At 49.4% G+C, this 21,858-nt stretch overlaps 8 protein-coding genes across 8 annotated transcripts; 2 read left to right on the forward strand and 6 right to left on the reverse strand.

Annotated features, from left to right (window-relative positions):
• Positions 1 to 1,413: 1,413 nt before the first annotated feature.
• BDV27DRAFT_158743 (uncharacterized protein) lies at positions 1,414 to 2,641 on the reverse strand (the record flags this gene model as incomplete). The annotated part of the gene is made up of 2 exons (XM_032072752.1): positions 1,414 to 1,783; positions 2,562 to 2,641. The coding sequence occupies 2 exons, from the start codon at positions 2,639 to 2,641 to the stop codon at positions 1,414 to 1,416; spliced, it is 450 nt and encodes a 149-aa protein (XP_031926583.1).
• Positions 2,642 to 3,384: 743 nt separating this feature from the next.
• BDV27DRAFT_158744 (uncharacterized protein) lies at positions 3,385 to 4,227 on the reverse strand (the record flags this gene model as incomplete). The annotated part of the gene is made up of 4 exons (XM_032072753.1): positions 3,385 to 3,599; positions 3,650 to 3,872; positions 3,933 to 4,031; positions 4,054 to 4,227. 4 exons carry the CDS (start codon positions 4,225 to 4,227, stop codon positions 3,385 to 3,387), a joined length of 711 nt encoding a protein of 236 aa, XP_031926584.1.
• Positions 4,228 to 6,803: 2,576 nt separating this feature from the next.
• On the forward strand, positions 6,804 to 7,487 carry BDV27DRAFT_129831 (uncharacterized protein). Its single transcript, XM_032067294.1, has one exon. It carries the CDS (start codon positions 6,840 to 6,842, stop codon positions 7,455 to 7,457), a length of 618 nt encoding a protein of 205 aa, XP_031926585.1. The 5' UTR covers positions 6,804 to 6,839; the 3' UTR covers positions 7,458 to 7,487.
• An 88-nt stretch (positions 7,488 to 7,575) lies between these two features.
• On the reverse strand, positions 7,576 to 9,697 carry BDV27DRAFT_6831 (MDR family MFS transporter). The gene is made up of 4 exons (XM_032077298.1): positions 9,425 to 9,697; positions 9,023 to 9,360; positions 8,510 to 8,969; positions 7,576 to 8,447 (listed from the first exon to the last, which is right to left on the reverse strand). The coding sequence occupies exons 1-4, from the start codon at positions 9,656 to 9,658 to the stop codon at positions 7,695 to 7,697; spliced, it is 1,785 nt and encodes a 594-aa protein (XP_031926586.1). The 5' UTR covers positions 9,659 to 9,697; the 3' UTR covers positions 7,576 to 7,694.
• Positions 9,698 to 9,939: 242 nt separating this feature from the next.
• On the reverse strand, positions 9,940 to 14,365 carry BDV27DRAFT_129834 (uncharacterized protein). Its single transcript, XM_032067295.1, has 2 exons — positions 14,281 to 14,365; positions 9,940 to 14,185 (listed from the first exon to the last, which is right to left on the reverse strand). Exon 2 carries the CDS (start codon positions 14,018 to 14,020, stop codon positions 10,184 to 10,186), a length of 3,837 nt encoding a protein of 1,278 aa, XP_031926587.1. The 5' UTR covers positions 14,021 to 14,185; positions 14,281 to 14,365; the 3' UTR covers positions 9,940 to 10,183.
• Positions 14,366 to 16,326: 1,961 nt separating this feature from the next.
• On the reverse strand, positions 16,327 to 19,946 carry BDV27DRAFT_129836 (uncharacterized protein). Its single transcript, XM_032067296.1, has 4 exons — positions 19,485 to 19,946; positions 19,183 to 19,424; positions 18,958 to 19,120; positions 16,327 to 18,895 (listed from the first exon to the last, which is right to left on the reverse strand). The coding sequence occupies exons 1-4, from the start codon at positions 19,782 to 19,784 to the stop codon at positions 16,418 to 16,420; spliced, it is 3,183 nt and encodes a 1,060-aa protein (XP_031926588.1). The 5' UTR covers positions 19,785 to 19,946; the 3' UTR covers positions 16,327 to 16,417.
• Positions 19,947 to 20,074: 128 nt separating this feature from the next.
• On the forward strand, positions 20,075 to 20,454 carry BDV27DRAFT_6862 (uncharacterized protein). The gene has a single exon (XM_032077305.1). The coding sequence runs from the start codon at positions 20,196 to 20,198 to the stop codon at positions 20,418 to 20,420; it is 225 nt and encodes a 74-aa protein (XP_031926589.1). The 5' UTR covers positions 20,075 to 20,195; the 3' UTR covers positions 20,421 to 20,454.
• On the reverse strand, positions 20,454 to 21,760 carry BDV27DRAFT_6880 (uncharacterized protein). Its single transcript, XM_032077309.1, has 3 exons — positions 21,447 to 21,760; positions 20,931 to 21,381; positions 20,454 to 20,872 (listed from the first exon to the last, which is right to left on the reverse strand). Exons 1-3 carry the CDS (start codon positions 21,658 to 21,660, stop codon positions 20,488 to 20,490), a joined length of 1,050 nt encoding a protein of 349 aa, XP_031926590.1. The 5' UTR covers positions 21,661 to 21,760; the 3' UTR covers positions 20,454 to 20,487.
• Between the last annotated feature and the right edge of the window lie 98 nt (positions 21,761 to 21,858).

Consider the following 21,858-nt stretch of genomic DNA (forward strand, 5'->3'; position numbering starts at 1 on the left):
TCAGCATATGCGCTAGACTGGAAGACTTATAGGCCGAGTCCCATTGTCCGACTGCTGATTCTCCCTCTAGCTGAAACCCCGCTGTGTAATGGCATGGACTCCAGCCCCAGAGAATACCATCCATCACCCCAGATATAAAAATGACCTTCTCGAACGACGGCTCATAATTCCTTTCCATGTCCCTTACCCAGGACCTTGAGAACCGAGTCACCCACAAATCGGCAAAGTCACAGCATACTCTATCATGTACTATCTTCTATAATGTTCCAAGACAGTGTCACTAGGGCGTTCTTATGCCGAAACAGAGATGATATTCCCAAATATCAGCACGGTACACATAAAGTGGGGTCTTGGATCACCGAGTTATTTATTTATTTATTTTTATTTTTATTTTTATTTTTATTTTTTTTTTTTGGTAGAGCCTCGCAGCTACCAGGGGTCAAAAGGTTAGTTCGTTCTTGGCGTGCGCCGATCTATGAACCCAGTAACGACGAACGATATTCTGAATTCAGCTGGGGTTTGCTAAGAGTCAAGGGATCTGCTGCTGTTTTCTGAATTCTGCCTTTGACTTCCTCAAAACAGGATTTGGAAGGGGAATATTGTTATCTAGTGGTTTGTTGCTACAGTAGGTTCAGTACTAAGGGCAATCGGTGGACGAATACATAAGTATATGGTAGTTTTTTTGTGCTGGCTTCATCCTATGCACTTGGCGAGCGCGATTTTGACGCTGAAAGTAATACTCTGTGTGACAGGGGTTGGTATTTGTTAGTTGCAATAGGCTAATCCAGTCCTCTTTTCAAAAATTAACTTGGTTAGGCTGTCGAGCTTGTCAAAAATCGAAACCACATCTCCATGCTTCTCACGGTATCATTGTCCGGGACAATATTGTCGCCTTTCGACTTTGTCCAGCTCCTTCCTATCCTTTCCAGGAAGTTTTGGCTAGAGTTTACCATTACTCCCGTTTATGCATATAGTAAAAGTGTTCTTTCTAGGACTTTATATCCATGTTCTTAACGGGGAATGAACAACTGATCCATCGCCTCCTCCTTCAATTATGTAAACATTATCAATGTCATCATCGCTATCGTAGTACTCCTCAGGTACCTTATTAAACTTGTAGCCTATGTGACAATAGGCGGTGATCGGCATCTTCTATGGCCTCAGTCGCTACTTGAATGGATGATCACTGCAGAGTTTGGGCCCCTGGCAGTCATATACCACTGGGGTGTGGGACACTGCCTTCTACCAGGATATGAAGTGTCTGGCTCAAACAGATTTCTATTGCATATGTTTATAGAACATGTGCATAGAAAAGGTATTGGGCTGTGTAAGATGTCCTGTTCCTCGCGAGGGAGGGATTTCTATAACATGAATTGGTTGATGACCCCATTCACGCCCCATTTACAGTAAAGGTTACGTGTTCAACTTGTCGAGATGCTCGGAGAGTATGCCTGCGTCGTATCGTAGTTTGTAGTTGTATTTAGCCTGCCGGTACGGAAGTTCGATAGCCCCTTCCAGTCGACTACCAGCGATATCTCTGTGAATGAGTGGATGATTCACCATCAAGGACAACTCAGCATTGGCGCCCATATACACAAGGAGAATTTTGTTTGAAATGGCAGCAAATATATCCGGTAGGTCCATGATATATGCGAGCAATAGTAATTGGTATAGCTTTGCTAGCTTTGCAGCCGGTAACTTCGCAGATACGGTGCTGATATTCTGTAGCTGACTTCCTGAAAGTCGTAAATCAAGAAAATCCTGGCTTCTGCAGGACAAGCTCCTGAAATGTCAAGATGTTAGGCAGAAATATCGTGCGTAGCCAGCATAAGGTTTAAAATGCCTGGATCCGCATAGTTTCGTGCCAATGCATAGTTCACTAGACGTAGATTTAAAGGAGAAATATAAAACGATTTAAAATCCTTGCTCTGTACCGAACAGTACTCTGTATACTAGAAAGATACAGCCAGTACTAACCGATCTTTAAGCTGCGTATAGAGGCAACTGCGCCAGTGCACCTAACGCCTTAGTCAAGCATTCTGCTGTGCCTTTCTTACTGTTCTTCTCAAGACCTGTAGGATTGAGGACCTTGCAAGCCCCCTGGGATTGTCGGAGGTAGTGTTCGGCGGCGGCCGTTGTCCCGTATCAGGATTGCTCCTCTGCCTGGTCCCCATTACATATGGCTTGGGGGTGTGTTATCACAATGATTGATTGATTATTGCATGATACCTGAATCTAGCCCCTTTTGCGGTTCTTCTCAGATCGTTAACACCCGAGACGCAAGTATGGCAGAAGACATCGAGGTGAGTGGTAGGGAGGTAGAAGACACTCAAAGGACTAGAGCAGAAGACATCGAGGTTCTAAGCGGGGGACATCTTTAGAGAAAGTCGACAGAGCCTAATTTCCAGTGACTTCCATCAATTCATGGACTTCTTGCATGATTTTGGAGTAACAAATAGACTCCAAGGCATCGATACTCTCAGTGTGCCATGCTCCAAGTCTACCAGCACAGTCAATATTCAAGTCAGATACTGGAATAATGATAGAGATACTGACCTTACAAGTCAATAAGCAGCTTGTCAAACTTGTCTAGCAGGGCCGGGTCGGCTAGCATCAATTTTTCGGACGCCTCTTTCTTCATGATGAGAAGGGTTGAGAGCAATCTGCAAAGTGTACTTTTTATTTGAAAGTATACAAGCAGAGGGCTAAAAGACAAAGTGGGTATTATCAGCTCGCGTCGATAAGTGAAATATTCGAAAATGAAGTAGTAGCCACATTAAGGAAATGCGCGCCTGTCCGATCGAGCCCGTACCAGCTCAGGAATCTCAAGAGTCTGTCGCATCTATGATATGCCTACTAAAGTAGAAATCTTTGTCTTCCAGGATAGCAAGTGTTATCGTGAGGATTTTCACTCTAGGCATACAGTTTGGTTTAATTAGTAATGATCCCATAAAACCTGGAGAAAGTCGTTCTAAGAAACAAAGAGACTACCAGCCAGAAGTGACGACGGGGAAGTTGTGTTTGAAGGTATGCGCGTGCTCTTTTTCCCATTTCTCGTTCAACGGCCTTCCTCAACCCTGTCCTGATCTTTTCGACAGGCAGAGGGAACAAACCGCCAAATATCTTGAGTCGAAAGTCGCGGTCAAGGAACCTATTTCTCAAATTGTAGCAGAAAGTTCCCTCGCTGCTGACGGGGGTATCAGGGTCAATCTCAAACTTCCAAATAGGATTTGGAGGCGGCTGCTTACGCTCTGCGCCCCAGATATACAAGTGCACCCTCAAACGCCCAACAATATTGACCTTGTTCTCCTTGTGCCAATTCAAAACGGCTTGAATTAAAGTGTAGTCCTTAGTCTTATCCTCGATCTCGGTTTTAGTAAGGCCTCAGGGGTGTCCCGTGAGTTTAGCACGTCCTTCCTCGTAGATCTTCAGAAGAATTACGACCTGAGTCACACCTTTTGATTTGTGAAGAACCTCCTGTGCGCTGTCGAACATCTCTTCAAGGGCCTCGCTAAATCCGATCTCCACCATAATTATGGGGAGAAATGAACCCTCGCGACCGAGATGAACATCAGGCATCTTACCTAAGCCGTCGACTTCTGGTATATTGTTAGTCTGTGCCAATATGTAGCACGTTACAAGCACCTACCTGTTTCATGATGGACAAACAATGGTTCTTCAGGAGTCGAGTCTTGGATTTCGTGAAGCCAGGACAAGAGAACGTCTTGACAAGATGAGTCAAGGACCGAGGCTCCTCGTGAGTTAAATATGACTGTGCCGACCTTCGGGTTGTACTCCATAGTAATGCCGGTTATCTCACTATACTCCTCGTCGCACCAGTCGAGCCCATTTTCATACTCTAGCTCGCTGATCTGGATCTGTATCAGATGTATTGATTCACTTAGACCCTTCAGTAAGATAGAATAGCGTACCTTTAGGTACTTGAACTCTACTCTCTCCATACAGAAGATTCTAAGGTTGTCAACAAGGTCTTTGGTGATCATATCAAGAGAGGTGATAGCTGAAATGACCTTTTCAAGCTCAGCCTCTCACTGTTAGATCAGAATCAGGAGCCGGCTTCATGTTGATGGAGGACTTGACTTGGGCGCGAGTGTGAGTCGAAATGGCGCGCTTCGAGGTGGGTTTGGACGTAGTTAACTCGCAGGCAGCCCTAGGCCGCATGGCCCACGAAAGGCTAGTAGATTCTGTACCAAGGATCATTGCCATCTTGAGACGTCATATAACAGAAATGTTGAGGTAATAAGAGAAGAGTGATTGTAGCGAAAGAAATAGAAACATGGAAAGGACGAGATCAGTGAGTCGGTTCACTATCTAGAACCCTGGAGCAAATAGTTGATGGGTTTCACCTAAGTTGCGTAATCTGAGGAATCTAAGGGCTAATCATCTGTATTCATCCTGATAAACGAACAGATTATCCCATTCGACCACCTAAAATGTCCAGACACCATAGGCGTCTTTATGGGGTAATATATAGGGTATACTCAGGTTTACACATCCTTTACAGTTACAATGCTATATATAAAAGGGACGCCATAACACTCAGGGGGATAAGACTAGTTTATGAATAAATACTTGGATAGATGACTGCCAAACTCTCTCAGCTATCTGAGCCTAAACACCAATCCTGTTAAAAGGCAACTTACTGGCCAGAAATTCCTAAATAGCTCGCTGATTAGAGCAATGCTTTACTGCTTATACACGTCATAGCATTTGTGTCTCTGTAGGTGAGCTAATCAGATCTAAGCTGAACCACACGATCAAAGAGGAACATTACTGCGAGATGCCGGTACATAGATAAAAATTATTGGAACAACTTTTGATTGACAGGCATATTGCCTCTTGTAAAAGTGATGTACCTGTTGCTTTCAATGAATTTCCTGACCATAATATCCTCGAACTATCATATCTAGCTGGTCTGTAAAATAAGCAATCAAGCCAACAGGGACTTTGCCATTCTCGACATACAGGATACTCCCAGCTCTGGGTTGCTAGGAAACCCTTTTTTAGACAGTCGGGTTTCAAAAGCTCTTATTTGGACGGAGGCTTAGGTGGTTCAGAAGGTTGCGAATTTTGGATGCGTCGCGAGAATACGCTTATATACTCAGACTTTTAGCTCACCATATAGTATAGCAAATAAAGGTAGGCGGTACAGTGTACTTGCGTATAGAGCACACGGCGGGCCGTAGGCCGTGTCAATTACCACTATAACGAATTAATTCCTGGTGCTGTCTAGTATTTTTTTTTTTTTTTTTCACAGCAGCAACAGCATGTAGTCCTATACATAGATAAAACCCCATTATACCACAGCAGCTAGCAATACCAGCGCAAGAGACAGACGAGGGAGTAACTTTCGGAATCAAACGGGAGGGCAGGATCCTTCAGGGGTTGTTTGAAGATAGTGCACCCATTCAGAGAAATCGGTCTTCCACCCGTCAGGCTTATTCCTGCATGTCTTCGATGAGGCTGAGTGGCAATGAAGCGGCCCTTCCCTGTGCCTTAGTACATAGGCTTGCTTCGGACACAATATGGATGTATATGGCTACAGAGAGGGGAGTTTGAGTGAGAGCTCATACCTGAAGCCTGTATTTTTTTTTTTGCGCCAAGCATGTCTCACGGAACAGGGCAGTGTCCAACACCAAGCAAATATGACATTACATAGAGAAAGTGAGTAAGGGACCACCAGGGACTGGATGACTGAATGTATAATTCCCATAATACAAAACCCAAGTTCTGGTTCTGATATTTCTGACCGGTCTGTTTCTGTAACTTCAACTTAAACCAATCATATCAAGCTGCGGGATAGAACGCATTATGACTACCACTCTTGGTTGGCAGTCAATCGATCATTGTGAACGAGTGTCTACCCCGGAACATGTTAATACAGGACTATGTGCAGTTTCTCGGATCCCTCTGAACGAAGATCTCTATAACATTACCTGGGCGGGCACCGTCGAGAGTAACCGACTTACCCCAAATATGCCTATACAGGTTCGCAAGATTGCACAAGCAACCCACACACCATCCCCACGCATAGGTAACAGTAGCAGCCACCACCACCACCACTAGACATAAGTCAAGAGGCTTATGCACAACTTCTCCGCAGCCGAATCTCCAGCCTAATATAAAGCCCCCCCTCTCATAGAGTAACATCAATACCTCTAGCGTCGGGAACCAAACCCAAAAAAGCACGACCTCCAGATAGCTAAGCCTTAACAAGGAAAACCCCAGCAAAAAACGGCCCCGAAAACCCCCAGCGCTAACGAAGCCCTAAGGCAAGTAGTAATTTCAATAATTCCAATAGCCTCCCACTGTTTTTCCAACGAGCAACCACTGAGGATACCCATTGTGCATTGTGACTCACAAAAGTAAATGTACTATCCAATCACGAACCCTGGTCCCTGTCGGCTTCTTATGTTCGGACCATCCCTGTGGCTTTTATTTAGCCTCATTCGGTTCCATGTTAGGGTAGATATTAAATGGAGCTTGGTGGTCAGGTTACATTGGGAAGAAAACTGCCGGCGCGTAGACAGGGGATAATTGAGCATGTGTTTGGGCTAACGGGGACGCTTACTTTCTGGGCGTTCTTTTTGGGATTATTATAAGAGGAACCGTTTTTCTTTCTTCTTTTTTGATACTTGTGTGTTTGATTCTGCTTGTTCTGGATGTTTTATATTTGTTACTCTAACACTACTGGATATCACAATAAAAACGAGTATCCTGGGGACTTTCATCGCATCCCACCTCATCCATATTATATAAAACCAGACAAACCCTAAGAAGTGAAAAAAAAAAAAAAAAAAAAAAGATACACCTCAAAAATGCAACTGAAAACCGCCCTCCTCACCCTCGCCGCTACGGCCCTCGTCGCCGCCAAGGATGAAACAACAACCACGGCCCCCTACTTCGGCGCCAGTGTGTCCTTCTGGCAGCCCACGTACTCCGGCATAGCGGGCAGCGTAGCAGGAATCAACGCCAAAGAAACAACCTACCACATCAGCTGCACCAAAGACGCGCCCAAGTCACTCTGCCAGATCGACAAGCCCTGGACCATGATCCAGGCACAAGAATCGTGGAGCGTGACGGGCGTTTACACGGCCTGGAGTAGTGAGAAGGATGCAGTGACGGCGACGCAGGACTATTCCTGCACGTTCAAGCACTGGTCGGAGTCGGCGTCTTGTGCGTTGACGATGAAGGCGACGGGGACGTTCAAAGGGGGGTCGTGGTCGAGCTCGACGTCGACGAAGGTCAGTGTCGCTAGTGATAAGATTACGACGTGGGGGTTGTTGGTTACTGGTGGTGTGGATTCTTTCACTATGCCGCAGGCGACGCAGACGCCTGGGGCTGCTGCTATTGGGGCGCCGGTCAATGCTAGGGCTGTTGCTACTGGTATGCCTTTGGCTGGGGCGGCAGCTGTTGCTGTTGCTGCTATGTTTTAGAAAGGGGTTGGGGGGGGGGGGGTGTAAGGCTTTTGTGGTTGGTTTTGGTTATCATATATAGCTTGTTCTTGGCTATGTACATGAGAAGACGTGATCGCTCTGAACATTAATGTGCTTTTTATATACCCGCAATATCGACAGTTCCCGAAAGTGCAAAAAATATAATCAACTTGAATGTTAGGCCCGAAAGTATTGTTCAGCACGCATGGATCACCAAGGTCATGGCGAGGCTATGACTCAGGGTTCGGAGACAGGCTCGTTATGCCGAGGTTCGGTAAGTGGCTGTTTCTCTTTTAGACCAGTCTTGGTCTCGACATGTTCCACACTGAGGTGCTGGCGAGTAATGAACAGGCTGAAGAGAAGTCCACACGCCCCTAAGGAGGTGTAGAGGATCCAAATGTTGCGCAAGCTCCAAGCGTAGGCATCCTTGACGACAGTTCGTTGAAGTGTATCCGTGATGGATTGAATGACCATCACGTTAGCCGCAGCTTCTGATCCAGTGAGCTCATTCACCATGGAGTCAGACAGACCCGTTGCCAGGAGGCTGGATTGCCGTGTGTCCATGCTATTTTGGAAAATTACGCCACCGAGCACCACTGACATGGCCATGGCCATATTACGGATAAAGCCGAATGTTGCAGTCGCGGCGGCATTTTGGTCCTGCGGCACATTGCTCTGGAGGCCGAGGAGGGGCGGGAAGAAGAGCAAGCCACATCCGGCACCTGCCACGATCTGATAACAGATAATCTTCGCAAGTGAGGAGGTAGCGTTGAAATCGATAAGCAGACCACTCCCCAGGAGTACAAGTGCAGTGCCGGTCCACACGACTTCGAGGTAATGGCCCGTGTGGTGAATAATAATTCCTGCGGCAAGACTCGTGGCAGCTTCTGCCAAAACATACGGGAGAATTAGAAGGCCCGAGTGGAAAGGAGACGCTTCCTTTGCTGATTGGAAATACAGTGGGAGGTAGTACTCTTGTCCAAGAAAAGCCTGCAGACCGTCAGTGTCTGGTCTGGTTAGATCCGACCGAGCGGAACACTTTGAATACTCACAAAGCCATGTGTGAGCGCCACAACGAAGCAGGCCATATTAGAACGGTTCTTGAATATGCCCAACGGCATAAGCGGATACTTTGCTAGGCGCTTCTCACTGTAAATGAAAAATAGCGACATCAGGCAGCCAAAAACAATAAGACAGATCACTTTCGGCGAACCCCAAGGAAAGGTGGCTCCTCCGAAGTCAAGGCCCAGCAAAACCATGACCGTCAGTCCAAGAATGGAGAAACTACCAAACCAATCGACCGCTTTTATGCCGTCCATGACACCAGTCTTCGGATTGTGCACATCCAGGAATAACAGAAGGAGCACGAATGCCGTTCCACAAATAGGCAGATTGATCCAGAATATCCACCTCCAGGAAACTGACTGGGTAAAGGCACCGCCTACAATGGGACCTAAAGCCCCGGCAATTGCCCAGATAAATTCGATGAGGCCCATAAAAAGACTGCGGAGTCTAAAGTCGGTCAGAACCAAGTGTAACATTCTTTCGGGGAGAGTCATAAATACCGGACGCTAAAGAGGTCGGAAATGGTGATGGTAATGAGTTGAATGAGCCCGCCACCAGCGATACCTTGTACACCACGGCCTGCAATCAACATAGGCATGTTGATGGCTTTGGCACAGATAATTGAAGCCCCAAAGAACAAAGCAACGGCCGAGAGGAGAATCGGCTTGCGCCCCCAGATATCGGATAGGTTTGCCCAGATGTTAGAGCTCGCTGCGTTAGCAATCAGATATGCGCCACCAATCCACACATAGCCTGTGCCCGAGTGGAGCTCTGCGGAGATCGTTGGTGTTGCGGTAGCCACAATAGTCTGATCAAGAGCAGAAATGAAGAGGCTGAGCTAGTCTTAGCGTCAGTTATCAGGGCTTGATATGTATTTCCGGCATTGGGTGCTAACAACTCACTGAAAGGGCGAGCATAATAGCAGCAATTCTCCAATTGCCGCGGGACTTGTCTTCGGCCGAGTCTGGCTCCTGCACCTCATTTTCTGCTGATGAGGGTAGTCGGCCCATCTCGAATGCGTCATTGCTGTAGTTGGGTTCATTTCCGTTGTAGGTGCCCAATTCTAGTACTTCATTACTATGAATGGGCCTCTGTATAAGATCACCGCTGGTCGGAGAGGCGGTAGACAGCCCCATCACGTAGGTCAGACAGGCTGAAGACTAGTGATTTTTGACAGTATTATTTGAATCCGGATTGCGAGGACCTGAGAAGAAAGAAAGAAAACTTGATGCATAGAATGATTCACTCATGTTTGCCATGTTTGCCTAGAATCTTTTACCCGGAACTTCAATTGCCTTGATTGGTTCGATATTTACCGGGTGGGACTCCTCATTGTGGACTCTATTCATAGTAATGATCCGACGGACATATACAGACATACATCACATATCCACTTCCCTTTGCAGCGGGCGGTATGTAGCCGATGATAATAGACTTCAATAGTAGTATATATCTTTATAAAGTTCACATAAGTTCGCTGATCTAATATGACCATACCAGTATAGCGGTGTAAGATCCCATATCTAGCTTTCCATAAGTTTGCGTGGAAAGAACAAGAGCAGAAATGAAAAGAAAAATCAGTCAAAGTAAAAGACATCGCGACGCTAAAATAAGATGATCCAAAACAAATTCGAACAGCGTGGGAAAAAAGAGCACCCAGCCTAAATTGGCTCGTCCCGGGGTTCAACAAGGACTTCATTGACCGAGACATGTTCGGGCTGACGCAAAGCATAAACAATCGAGTTGGCGATGTCCTCTGGGTCAAGAATCTGAGCTCCAGATGGTTCGCCGTATTTCTTCACGGCTTCGGTGTCTGTTGACATGTTCAGAAGGGGAGTTGATGTATTTCCCGGCTGGATGCTGGTCACGCGCAAGCCGGTGCCCGCTGTCTCCAGTCGCAGGGCCTGGAGCGTAGCCTCGACGAAGAACTTGCTAGCGGAGTAGACGCCAAGGCCAGGGAAGACTTTGCGGCCGGCATCGGAAGAGATGGCAACAATATGGCCGCGGCTACGGGCGAGCATGCCCGGCACAGTGGCAGAGAGACAGTGCAGGAGACCCTTGCAGTTGACGTCGACCGTGCGATCCCACTCATCAGTCTTCACATTCGCCATCATGGTGAAGTACATCACACCCGCACATGAAACAAGGATGTCGACAGGGCCCAACTCTTCATTTGCCGCAGTGAGAAGAGCTCCAACCTGTTCACAATTCGTCACATCGGTTGGTCGCGCGATCACCTTCACTCCATAGGCCGTCATTCGACTCTTTACTGATTCGAGAGCGTCCACCCGCCGAGCAGCGAGGGCGACGTGGCAGCCTTCGCGAGCCAATGCCACTGCCACGGCGGCACCAATGCCAGAGGATGCACCGGTCACAACGGCCACCTTACCATGCAGAGGACCTTTCGGCTTTGGTGAGCTCGCCAGGGCAGCCTGCCGGGAGGGAGGCCGTGTCAGCCATCCTCGGGCGAACCAATGACGCGTATAGGTTTCGAGCAGAGCCCGGCCCACCTGGGGTCGGTCCAAGTCGGCCAAGGATGGCTGGGTTGCGGCATTGTTGAGAACGACAACGTCCCGGAGGAACTCAACGGTAGGCATACCACTGCGGAGGATGTCAACGGTAAACGCACCATCGCCTCCCTTCACCGGGCCTCGTTTCTGGGTCCACAGGGCCACCCACTCCTCCCAGCCCAGTGGCTGAGTGGGGTAGCCGAGCTCTTGAAGTTCCGCGAAGACGGAGTTCATGCTGAGCGGGTTTGGGTCACCCAGGTGGAAGACCGTTTGGTCCGCGTGTGTCTGGGTGGCGAGGTGGGCGATGGCCTTGCTGACGAAGTCCACAGGGGTCATCTCCGCCCGCCAGCCGTCCACATTGGGGGCATATCCGAGATGGATAGACTCGACCATAAGAGCAGTGAGTAGATCCCATGCGTTGGCAGCACCGGTAGCGCTATGGCCACTGATAGTGCCAGCACGATGGACTTTCACCGGCAATCCCCGGCGAGCCGCTTCGAGGACAAGCTTTTCAGCTACCCACTTGGTCTGGCCATACCCATCCAGCAGCTTGTCGGGCACTTGGTCGACGTCCAACAGGGCATCCTCGGGCCAGCCAGACTCCCCGGATGAAGGCAACACACCGTTCGTGGAGACATACTGCACGGTTGCGCCTCCCTTGCAGGCCAGGCGGAGCACCTCTCTGGTGCCGCCCACATTGGGGCCGCGCAATGCAGCGTATGGGTACACCAGGTTCACCGTCGCCGCCGCGTGCACAACAACCTGGACGCGGCTTGCGAGCTCGTCGAACGCTGCTGGGGAAAGACCAAAACGGGTACGTGAAAGGTTTCCAGGGAGAATCTCGACCCGCTCCATGATTGAGTCGCGCCATAAGCCCAAATCCAAGAGGTTCCGCCGGATACGGGCAATACCACCGGGCTGATCGTCATCGGCTGGTTCATTAAACCTTACCAAGCAGATAATCCGGGCAGAAGTGTGCTCCACCAGATCATGAAGAAGGAATGCTCCCAGGAAACCGGTCACACCGGTCAGCAGCACGGTATCCGCTTTGTCAATAGGACAAGCCGTAGCCTTGCAGGGCGTGATTTCATCATCCAGTGTCGCATCAGCACGCAAGACCGCTGGAAGATCGGCTTGCACAGCGGCTGTGTGCCCATCCCGGATTCCCCGAACTGTTTCCAGGTGGCCCGTCAGGGTGGTATTTTCTGCAAGACGAGTGATTGGAACGCGGAAGCCAAAATGCCTCGATAGCCGGGAAGAGAGGTCGGCCAGAGACAAGGAGTGTCCACCAAGGTCAAAGAAGTTATCACTGGGCTTGAGAAGGGAGCGAGACGTTTTCAGGACGGCGGCCCAGATGGATGCAATCTCATCAAGCTTAATCGAGTCTTTAGCTGGTTTGGGCCCATTGCCATTCACTAATTGAGGGCTCTGGGGTGGCGGGAGGTTTTTCAGGTCGACTTTGCCCGTGACTTCATGGGTTGGCAGGTCATCCAACTCAACCCAGAGAGCCGGGATCATATAATGGGCCAAGTGAGGCGCGAGGGTGCGGCGCGCCGCTGGGCTGTGGCCGGAATCATTGATCTCTACTTCGGGACGATCATCCGACTTCTCCTGGTCTCGCACAATATACGCGACCAACTGACGCTCCAGGCCTTCTCCATAGGCCACCACCGCGCAGCGGGAGACCGCCAAATGCGTGACAATCTCATATTCCACCTTAGCCGGTACGACAGAGTACCCGCGCAATTTGATCATCGCACCCACACGTCCCGTGATTTCTAGCAGTCCCGACGGGAGCAATCGGGCAATATCACCGGTCCGGTACAAGCGCGAGCTGGAGTTCGAGTCGAAAGGATTCGTGATGAATGCTTTAGCGGTTGTCTCTGGAAGATTCAAGTATCCGCGGGCGAGTTGGGGACCTGCCAGGAATAGCTCTCCACTCACGCCCGCGTCCACCTTTTGCAGGGACTCGTTCAAAACGTACGTATTCTCGGGGTCAATGGGGGGACCCACGGGGCAATACAGCGCATCACTGTCGATCTGCTGCAACATCTCGCGGATGTCCCCACAGGCGATCTCATGGGTTTCACATGCACTATAGCAATTGAGGAGCCGCGTCTGGGGGAAAGCCTTACTGGCACGCCGGGCAAGATCCGTTGTGACGACTTCACCGTTGAACCACAACGTGCGCAGATCAGGCAACCGGTCACCTACGTGGGGGTGACGGGCAAGAACCGTAGCCAAGAGGGTGGGGGTCATCAGAGTTTCCGTGACTTTCTTTGCCGCCAGCAGGTCGACGAGCGCCGCAGGATCATAACTTGCATCATCTGGCACCGCAACCACTGTCGCACCACGCAGCAGCGGACGCAAGATCTCCCAGACAAAGAAGACATTACAGGCCACCCGATCTCCCTGTTGCAGGTCTGACACGCCAAATCTCAGGTTATAGGAGAGAACTGCGGCGCGGTGGGGATTAGCAATGCCTTTCGGCTTGCCTGTGGTTCCGGACGAATATGATACAAATGCGAGGCGATCCAAGTCGTCGTCTGACGGGAGGGGAGAGGGCCCTGAAACATGTCCATTGGCCGCTGGGGCCGGCTCATCCTGAATGATGACCGGAACGCTGGCTTTAATCTTGCCAACCTCTGCCCGGTTTGTAATGACGACTGTTGGCCTCCCATCCTCAATCACATCGGCCAGGAGACCAGGGGGGTATGCCAGCTCTAGTACCAGGAATGCGCCGCCCGCACGGAGAGCCGCCAGGCAGGCCACTACGTAGTCCGCACTGCGCGGTAGCAGTACCCCCACGAGACTGTCCCGACCGACTCCGTAGCCACGAAGGCGGCGAGTCAAGGTCTCAACCTCTGTATCTAATTCAGCATAGGTGTAGGTGGTGCTTTCATCTTCTAAGGCAATAGCATCGGGTGTCGCCTGGACTTGTTTTGTGAAGAGCGCGGAAAGGTCTTTGGTGGTATCAATGATCGACATGGTATCGTGATATCGTTACACAAGCAAGAGGAATTCAGGGTGAGGAAGATGAGGAGGAGGAGGAGGAGGAGGATAATGAGAATGAAGAGAAGGAAGCTGATGGAGGGATATTCAAGGCATCAAGCGATTAACGAGAGAGGGTATTTAAGTTGACTGTCGTGGGATCTGGAAGTCAAAAGTGAATTGTTTGTTAGTCACTGGTATTCCTAAAGGGTTGATGGGAAAAGAAGGCAAGGTGCCAGGTGATAAATAAAACTCACAGGTCGTCCGTTGCCTTGGTCGCAAACCGAGAAATTCCATTGGAACACGAAGGAGGGACAACATTATGGGGGACTGAGACCCAATGGCTATTTTTTTCGCTTCCGTGGATACTCTCTTAGCATAGTGGGGGGACGATAATGATATCGATCGTTTAATATTATTTTTTTTCCATGTTTTCCAGGCCAAAGTTCAGGCTTTCCGGGTTCTCATACCCAGACGGGTTAGCCAGCTCTCAACACGCACGCTAAACAGGGGTTCATTTGCACCAGTGAGAAGGTCAGAACACCACCATTAACCCTACTTTCAATGCATCTCGCAAGGTACAGAAGGCTCACTAGGACGATCTAGTCAATCCATCTCCATCTGTAGTGCCAACTATAAACTCTCCCCTCCCACATCATGAACGTTGTCTATATCGTATAGCCTACTCACGTTTTTTTCTTTTTTCGAGGCAACCAACGCACCCCCTCTATCGATATGCCGATCCACTGCCCGGATGGAGCCTCTTCCCCGTGGACTAACAGCCGTGGACTCTGGAGAGCCTCCACTACGATATCTTACCCACATTGTCTCTTGTCGTTTCTGACCCACTTTCACATGCTTCAAGACCTTTGCTTTTAATACTTTTGTCCAAATCGGTTCGATTCCTCTCAACATTTTTGCTGAAAGCTGTCGGAGAGCTTCAAAGGAACAAGGGAACACAATGTCATTGGCTACAGCTAGGTTCCCTGACCCGATTGCCCTGGTTCTTGTCGGGAGGTATCTGGCATGTACTTTGTAGCTACTCGATCTATGTACTGTACAATATTCCACTTCATATACAGTAAACCATTTTTATTTTCCGTACTACGACTGCCTACAGTATGTTGTATTCATGTTTTGTCCTATATTCCTGCCACGTATAACCAGAGTGAGGAGTGATGTAACCGGGGTCGAAGGCGACAAAGAGGTATTTTGCTTTTTTTTTTTTTTTGCCATGCTGTCAAAACCGGTCTTATCGCACGTGTTGATAGCGGTCGTCTCTGCTCCTGCGACCTTTCCTCTTCCGACCAGCGGTGTCGCGTGCGCCCAGTCACGTGAGTAATGCTTACCTCACCTGCGCTGGCCAATGAACGGCAGTTTAATTTGACCAGGGGGCAAGAGACCCGCGCAATCACATGTGAAATAATAAAATGTTCAGGATAGACAGGCGATAGATTCATATTTTCTAGTGGATTCCAATTTCTTCGACCTGAGTCATGTTGGGACCCTCAGGAACGTGCTAAGGATGGTTGGGACTGATATGATCTCTATTGGGAAAGCGCGTGTATCCGATTCTCAAGAACTAAGTGAAGCTATGTCCAAGGCATGAAGATGTGCGGCCGTGATATGATATCACCATGAAATAGAACCTCATCTACCTTTGGGTAGGTCTGGGCTGCTGGGTGATTGTCACGAATGATGGGCGTTTTTCTCATACGCTATTACATTGCTTCAGCCGGGTTCACGTTTGATTCACCACAGGATATATATTCAGTAGTCAGTGTATCTTAAGAGTTCTTCTTGAGACATTAGATTTTATGGTGGACAGCCTATGCAGAGTTATGCGTTTGACCATGCTCTCAAATTTGATAAATTGTTCATATACTAGAGCTTTTCTGTATATCTTGAGTTATTACCCGGAATCGAAAGATATATATGTATATAGAAGCGCGTATATGAAAATATATACCTAAAAGATTTAGAGCATATCATAGGAGAGCTACTATGAAGAATAAATACTAATACTCTGTCAACTAGACAAAGATATATAAACAGAAAAACAATGTCTATTATGTAGTGGATGTATAAATATTGAAGCCTATGGATATTACATACAGCGATGCAGAGCCACAATTCCGCATTATACTTCACTACTTTAATACTAGTAAGATTCCGCACTATGGGGCTCGTTCACCTAGCAACTTGTGATGGAGGGGTAATACCACTGGCCTCAGTGTCCAAGTATGGTATTGACTAACTTACAACAGTCAACTACCAAGCGTTGTCCTAATGGAACGTAATAGTTTCAAAGAATCGACATACTTCTATTCATTGCTATAACCAAGGCAAACATGTATTAAAACTGCGCTATCAACTCCGGCTCACGTCAAATAATCACTGAAGCCACTCGGCAACCCACTTATGGATCCATGCAGGTGTCACCGCATCCACTGCTCGCAGCTTGTCGCTCAGCTGTACCGTGAGCCGTGTGTCCAGAACATTCTCACGCTCAGTCTGAGACATTATCCCTTCGAAGAACTCGAGTAGCTTGGCGGCGGGGTTCCTGGCCAGGAGCGCCTGCAGCTCACCGTCGTTCAGCTTGGAGCCACTCTCAATATCCTGACGGACGCGCTGCACCCAGTCTTGGAAGGGGATGGTATCCACTGTCTTCCCAGAGACTTTCGAGAGGGCCTCTGCTACAGTTGAACGAATAGCCTCCCAGTTCAGGGGGCGCGGGTTCACCGGGTGATACACCTTGACAGACTCACCGACTGCCGCTCCATCGTCACGCAGTGCCAGGTCTACCAGAACTTCAGCTAGGAGGTCGATCGGCATCCAGTCGACGCGATCCAGGGCCGGCCCGAGCGTGTTGGGAAGAGCACCCAAGTGAAGGGAGCTCAAGGCGAGACTCGGGAACCATTCCGCCTTGTTCCATAGGCCGGGCGAGCGCACTGGACCGGCAACCTGACCCACGCGGGCAAACGAGGCATGTACATGCACAGGATCCTGCCGGGCAGCCTGGTCTAGCAACTGCTCTGCGAGATACTTACTATCGGCATAGCCATTAGGCGCCGGTGTGTTTGTCTTGATTACTGTCTCGGGTGTCAATCCGTTTTCAGTGCGGTGACCCATGGTGGAGCTGATGGATGAGATGAAGAACAAATGTGGGATTTGCCCCGACTGTACACAGAAGTTGATCAGATTTACCACACCGGCTAGATTGGGTCTGAAAGATGCCAGCGAGAGATTGAAGTTGACAGCCCATGCATTATGAATTACCAGTGTAGTAGTTTGTTGCAGGGTCTCGAAAACACCAGGCTCTAGACCTAACCCTGCCTTTGAGAGATCTGCTGGCCAGAAGCTAACACGAGATGGATCAAGATCAAGGTTCAACCTGTACGCTTTGCTCTTTTGACGCTGTTTATCCACAGCATCAGCCTTGCGGTTCAGGCAATGTACATGAGCAACAGAGGGGGTTTTCAAGAGGGCATCAAGAAGATACGTGCCCAAGCTACCGGTGGAACCAGTAAGCACGACTATGTGTCTCTTAGGCGCGGGGGGGGTAATTTGCCCACTGAGCTCCTGCAGCAGCTGATCCCGCTGTTGTAGCTGGGCTTCCTTTGTGGCCTCTGCAGAAGCCTCCTGATGTTGCTGCAGGCGCAGAACCGCCTGGGTGAGTTCCGCCACGGAGGGATGGAGATAAATCAGGTTAGGACTGAATGTCGGGAAATTAAGGCCCCTCCTGAATACCCGAGTCGCGGTGATAGCCTGCAGAGAGTCCAGTCCTTGGTCGAAGAAATTTTCAGTGTCTGTAAGGTGGTTCCACCTAGTGACAGCAATCATTGATTGCCGAATATAATCTGCAAGGAGCTGAGGATTATCCACACAAGCGAGACTGGCTTGTTGTTCATTGTCAGCCTGCGTCAATCTATCCGCGTCAGTATACAGGGCATCTAACTCGGCTGCATACAGAGCTAGTGTACCAGCTCGCTGAATAGTTCCCTTTCCGGCACGAAGCATACGCTTTCCAGCCTTGGTAAAGAGAATATGGGTTTTAGCTATACGTGCATGTGCTGGACACACAGCGTTGGCTTCTTCAATACTGGGCCAGAGTTTCTCGATCATAGCGGCGCGTTCTGTTATATTGAGGTCTTGCTTTCCAGGTTCCAGCTCAACCAGGAGAGATGCCTGGAAGCGGCGCGCACCAGCGACTAAGACCGCAGACACTTCGGGATTGGATACAGCAATATACTGTTCCATTGATACTGGATTAGTCTTTTCACCATTAAGAAAGACTATCACATCGTCTGCACGTGAGCTCCAGCGCCAGAGATCTGGCTTGTTGGGATGCCGCACAAACAGGTCATTCGTATGATATTCCTGTCGATCTGGGAAAATAGTAAAAGAAAACTGGTGTGCTTCAAACTCCGGGTTACGGACCAAGACAAGCTCATGCTCTTTATCAGTTACTGGGCGTAGCTCGGCACCCATCCGGGGATTGATATGAAGATATCGCCAATCCTTCAGTGGGTCCCGGTCTGTTTTGGAGTGAATAGTGCTGATCATTCCCACTTCCGACGCTCCATACAGATTGGTAAGTCTGATTTTAGCGGCCACGGTATCACCAATCGGTTGGGGTAGATCCCCGCCACAATATATTAAGCGGCTCATGTGCATGCTGCAGTAGTCCAAGAGCTCGGGGCTTTGCGAGAGTTCTTGGATAATTGATGGCACACCTAAGAGAATATCGATCGGGGTTTTCTTTCTCGCCTCTACCAATGCAGTTGCAGTAGGAAGACCCCCGGATGCAGGAAAGATGATGGTCGTGCTGACGGGGATACTGATGAAAAGCGAATAAGCCAGCCCAGCAGCCTTTGGGGCTATTAGATCTCCACACCACATATATATCGTTGGTTGGCACGAAAGCAACTTACGTGGAAGGGAGGCGGCACAAGAAATATTCTCTTGCCAAACAACCAGCTGTCTTGACTCTCGAAACCTTCCGGAGGATCCAAGGCAGTCATTTGCATGTGCTTGCAGGCGGTGTCATGGGTCCAGAAGATCGGCTTAGGGATTCCCGTGGAACCGGAGGTATGGCTAACGGGTCAGTATTGCATATTCCTCGTCAGATTTCGTGAGGGGTATGGGACAGAGCTTACATCACAGCTAGAGTCTCCCTGGCGGCTTCCAGGTAGGTCTTCGAGAGCTCAAAATGCGGATAGTCCTTGTTAATCAAATCCTCTACACTGGGGACATCAAGGACATCCAGTGTTGGTTGCGCCTCCAGAATAGCCTTGACTGGGGGAGGTTGAGGCACAGGAGAGACCAGCTTGGTGCACTCGAGCCGTTTGAAAAGGCTACCATGAGCGGCCACGCTATTCCGCGGGGATGTGAGAAACATCTGAGTTCTATAGTTAATATTTCATGCATTGCCACAGCTTGATTCCTACCAATCACTTACACGATATCCCGCCTTAACGGCGCCCAGTACCAAGGCCGGGTATCGAAGATCGTTGGGTCCCACATATGCCAGAATCTCGCCATTGCCGGGGCCCAGTTTCTCTGTCAGCCACCAAGCAATGCCATTGATCGCATTGGCAAATGCCTTGAAGGTAATTGGCCGATAGCCATCTTCATAGCTCATGAGAGAGACCGGATATTCGGCATAGATAGCCTCAGGCTTGACCTTCGCATAATGGTCGACGATATGGGGGAGAAGTTGGGTGCGAGGATTGAAAGCTGAGGTGTCGGTGGCAGCCATGGTGTGAGAAAGTTGGGGAGTCTGGTAGTGGGACTTTCAGGATCAAGCGATCAGCAGTAGATTATATTCTCCGTGGACATGCGGCACAGTAGAGACTATGTCATCGTAGGTAAGGGAGTAATAAGACATGAGTGGGATGGAGACTAGAAATCAAGCGACAAAGATCGGATTCATGGTAGAGAAGGAAAAACAATCATGATGACAGTAGGTAAAAAGCCGGGAAGAAAGACCAGGGTAGCACCCGAACTATAGTATGACTGTTAACTGGTTCCAACAGGGTCCAGGCTCTGTGTTGATACAGTACAGTAAGGACAGTAACATTTCCCCCCCTGTTCCCCCTGGCATTAACTGCGGAGGCAAAACCAACATGGCCCCCACTCTATTCTTTGTTTCAGCTGATTTACATACACTATGGTGCCACATCTTATAATTTTATTTCTACACTACTACTCCACATGTCAGTCTATACATGCATATTACTATTTATTTAGCTTATATTTTCCACCGTTGCATAGAAGGATCAATACACTGCACCACCCCCGGGGTGGGTCAGTCTCGGGGTTTGCCCTCGTAAAAGGTAATCATGCCGATTCCTGCGTACATCATATTCCTATCTCCCCCTTCTCAAGTTCCTGAACAGCATTTTGATTGAACCTCGGAAAGATAAAAAAAATTTTTTTTTTTTTAAAAAAAAGAGATGCCATCAGTGTACCGAGAACTCGTGGTCGACGATAATTTTCCCCGGACCAATATCGGAATGTTGATGACTGCCCAATGTCACCAGTCTCAAGGCATCCTCCTCATCAGTCGAGCCGTCCACCCACGGGAGCTTCGGGGTGTGCTTGACTTGACTACCGCCCGGTTCAGTATGTGTCTGGCGGAAATCACCAGTTTGGCCTCGCCTCGTGCGGGCCTTGCGCCAGGCAAGCTTCATCAGCGGGCGATAGGTGGGCAAACACGCCGCGATGAGGTAAATGCCACCCTCGATCACCGCCCAAATGACCAAGGTAGAGGCGGCCCAGGTTTTGTCCCCTTGGGAGTCGGTCACGTAGAACTCCCAGAATCGTATGATGGATGAAATTAGACCCCTAAGCTCGGATGAGTAACCCGCGGCGCAAAGGGAAGCGAGAGGATTATGTGACATACAGACTGCCCAGCAGGAAGGTGATGAGAATACCCAACCGGAGGCGGATCGAGGCGTGCAGATTCCAAATCACCGGTATGGGCAGGATCAACATGACCACATCCGTCAGAATGTTCGCAAAACCACCCCAACGCAACCAGGCGTTGATATCGATGCAGTGCCCTTGCTGCGTCCAAAAATAACTCAGCGGCTGGCAGGAGAGGAGGCCCGCGATGATGACCGCGATCCAGTTCAATAGGATCACCGCCCCCGTTCCGTAGCACGTATACCGAAGAGCCTTGTGCGTGAAGATGCTCAGGTAGAGGTGAAGGATGGCTAGTTTCGGGGGCACGACGGTGGTGAAGTAGAGTAGAGGAATGATGATGATAAATTTGCCCCAGGTCACCATCATTTGGGGGTCGATCTGGCGGACGCGTGCTTCGTGAAGGCCGATGCCGCCATATTTCACATCAGCTGCCAGAAGTGCACGTTAGAGAGCACATTGCACATCACCTTGGAGCATGGAAGCCAACACTCACCCATTGTAGCGGCTGCATCGGCAATGCAAAAGACAAGGCCCAGGACCATAAGCGCGTCATCCCAACCCAGTTTCAAGCGGCCGGCCTGCTTGGAAGCAAAGCGTAGAGCCACACAAATAACCTCCAGTACGATAAACACTGCCGAAACGGAGTTAATCAGGCCCTGTTTGGATTGGCGCAGAAATCCTGCCGGATACTCCTCCGTACTAGCCATGTCAGGATGAGCCAGCAGCACTAGCAACCGTGAATGTGTATTTGCAGCGGTCGGGAGGGATGTAGCAGGAAGCGAGAGGGACAATACGATAAAATTAAGAAAGAAGAAAGAAGACAGTGTTATCGCTCTTGTCCTTCAACCTGTTCAGAGCCAGCGAGCATTCATTCACTGCAGACCAACCAGGCTCAGTCATCGTTC

Source organism: Aspergillus caelatus (genome assembly GCF_009193585.1).
Source record: "Aspergillus caelatus strain CBS 763.97 unplaced genomic scaffold BDV27scaffold_112, whole genome shotgun sequence".
Taxonomy (NCBI): Eukaryota; Fungi; Ascomycota; class Eurotiomycetes; order Eurotiales; family Aspergillaceae; genus Aspergillus; species Aspergillus caelatus.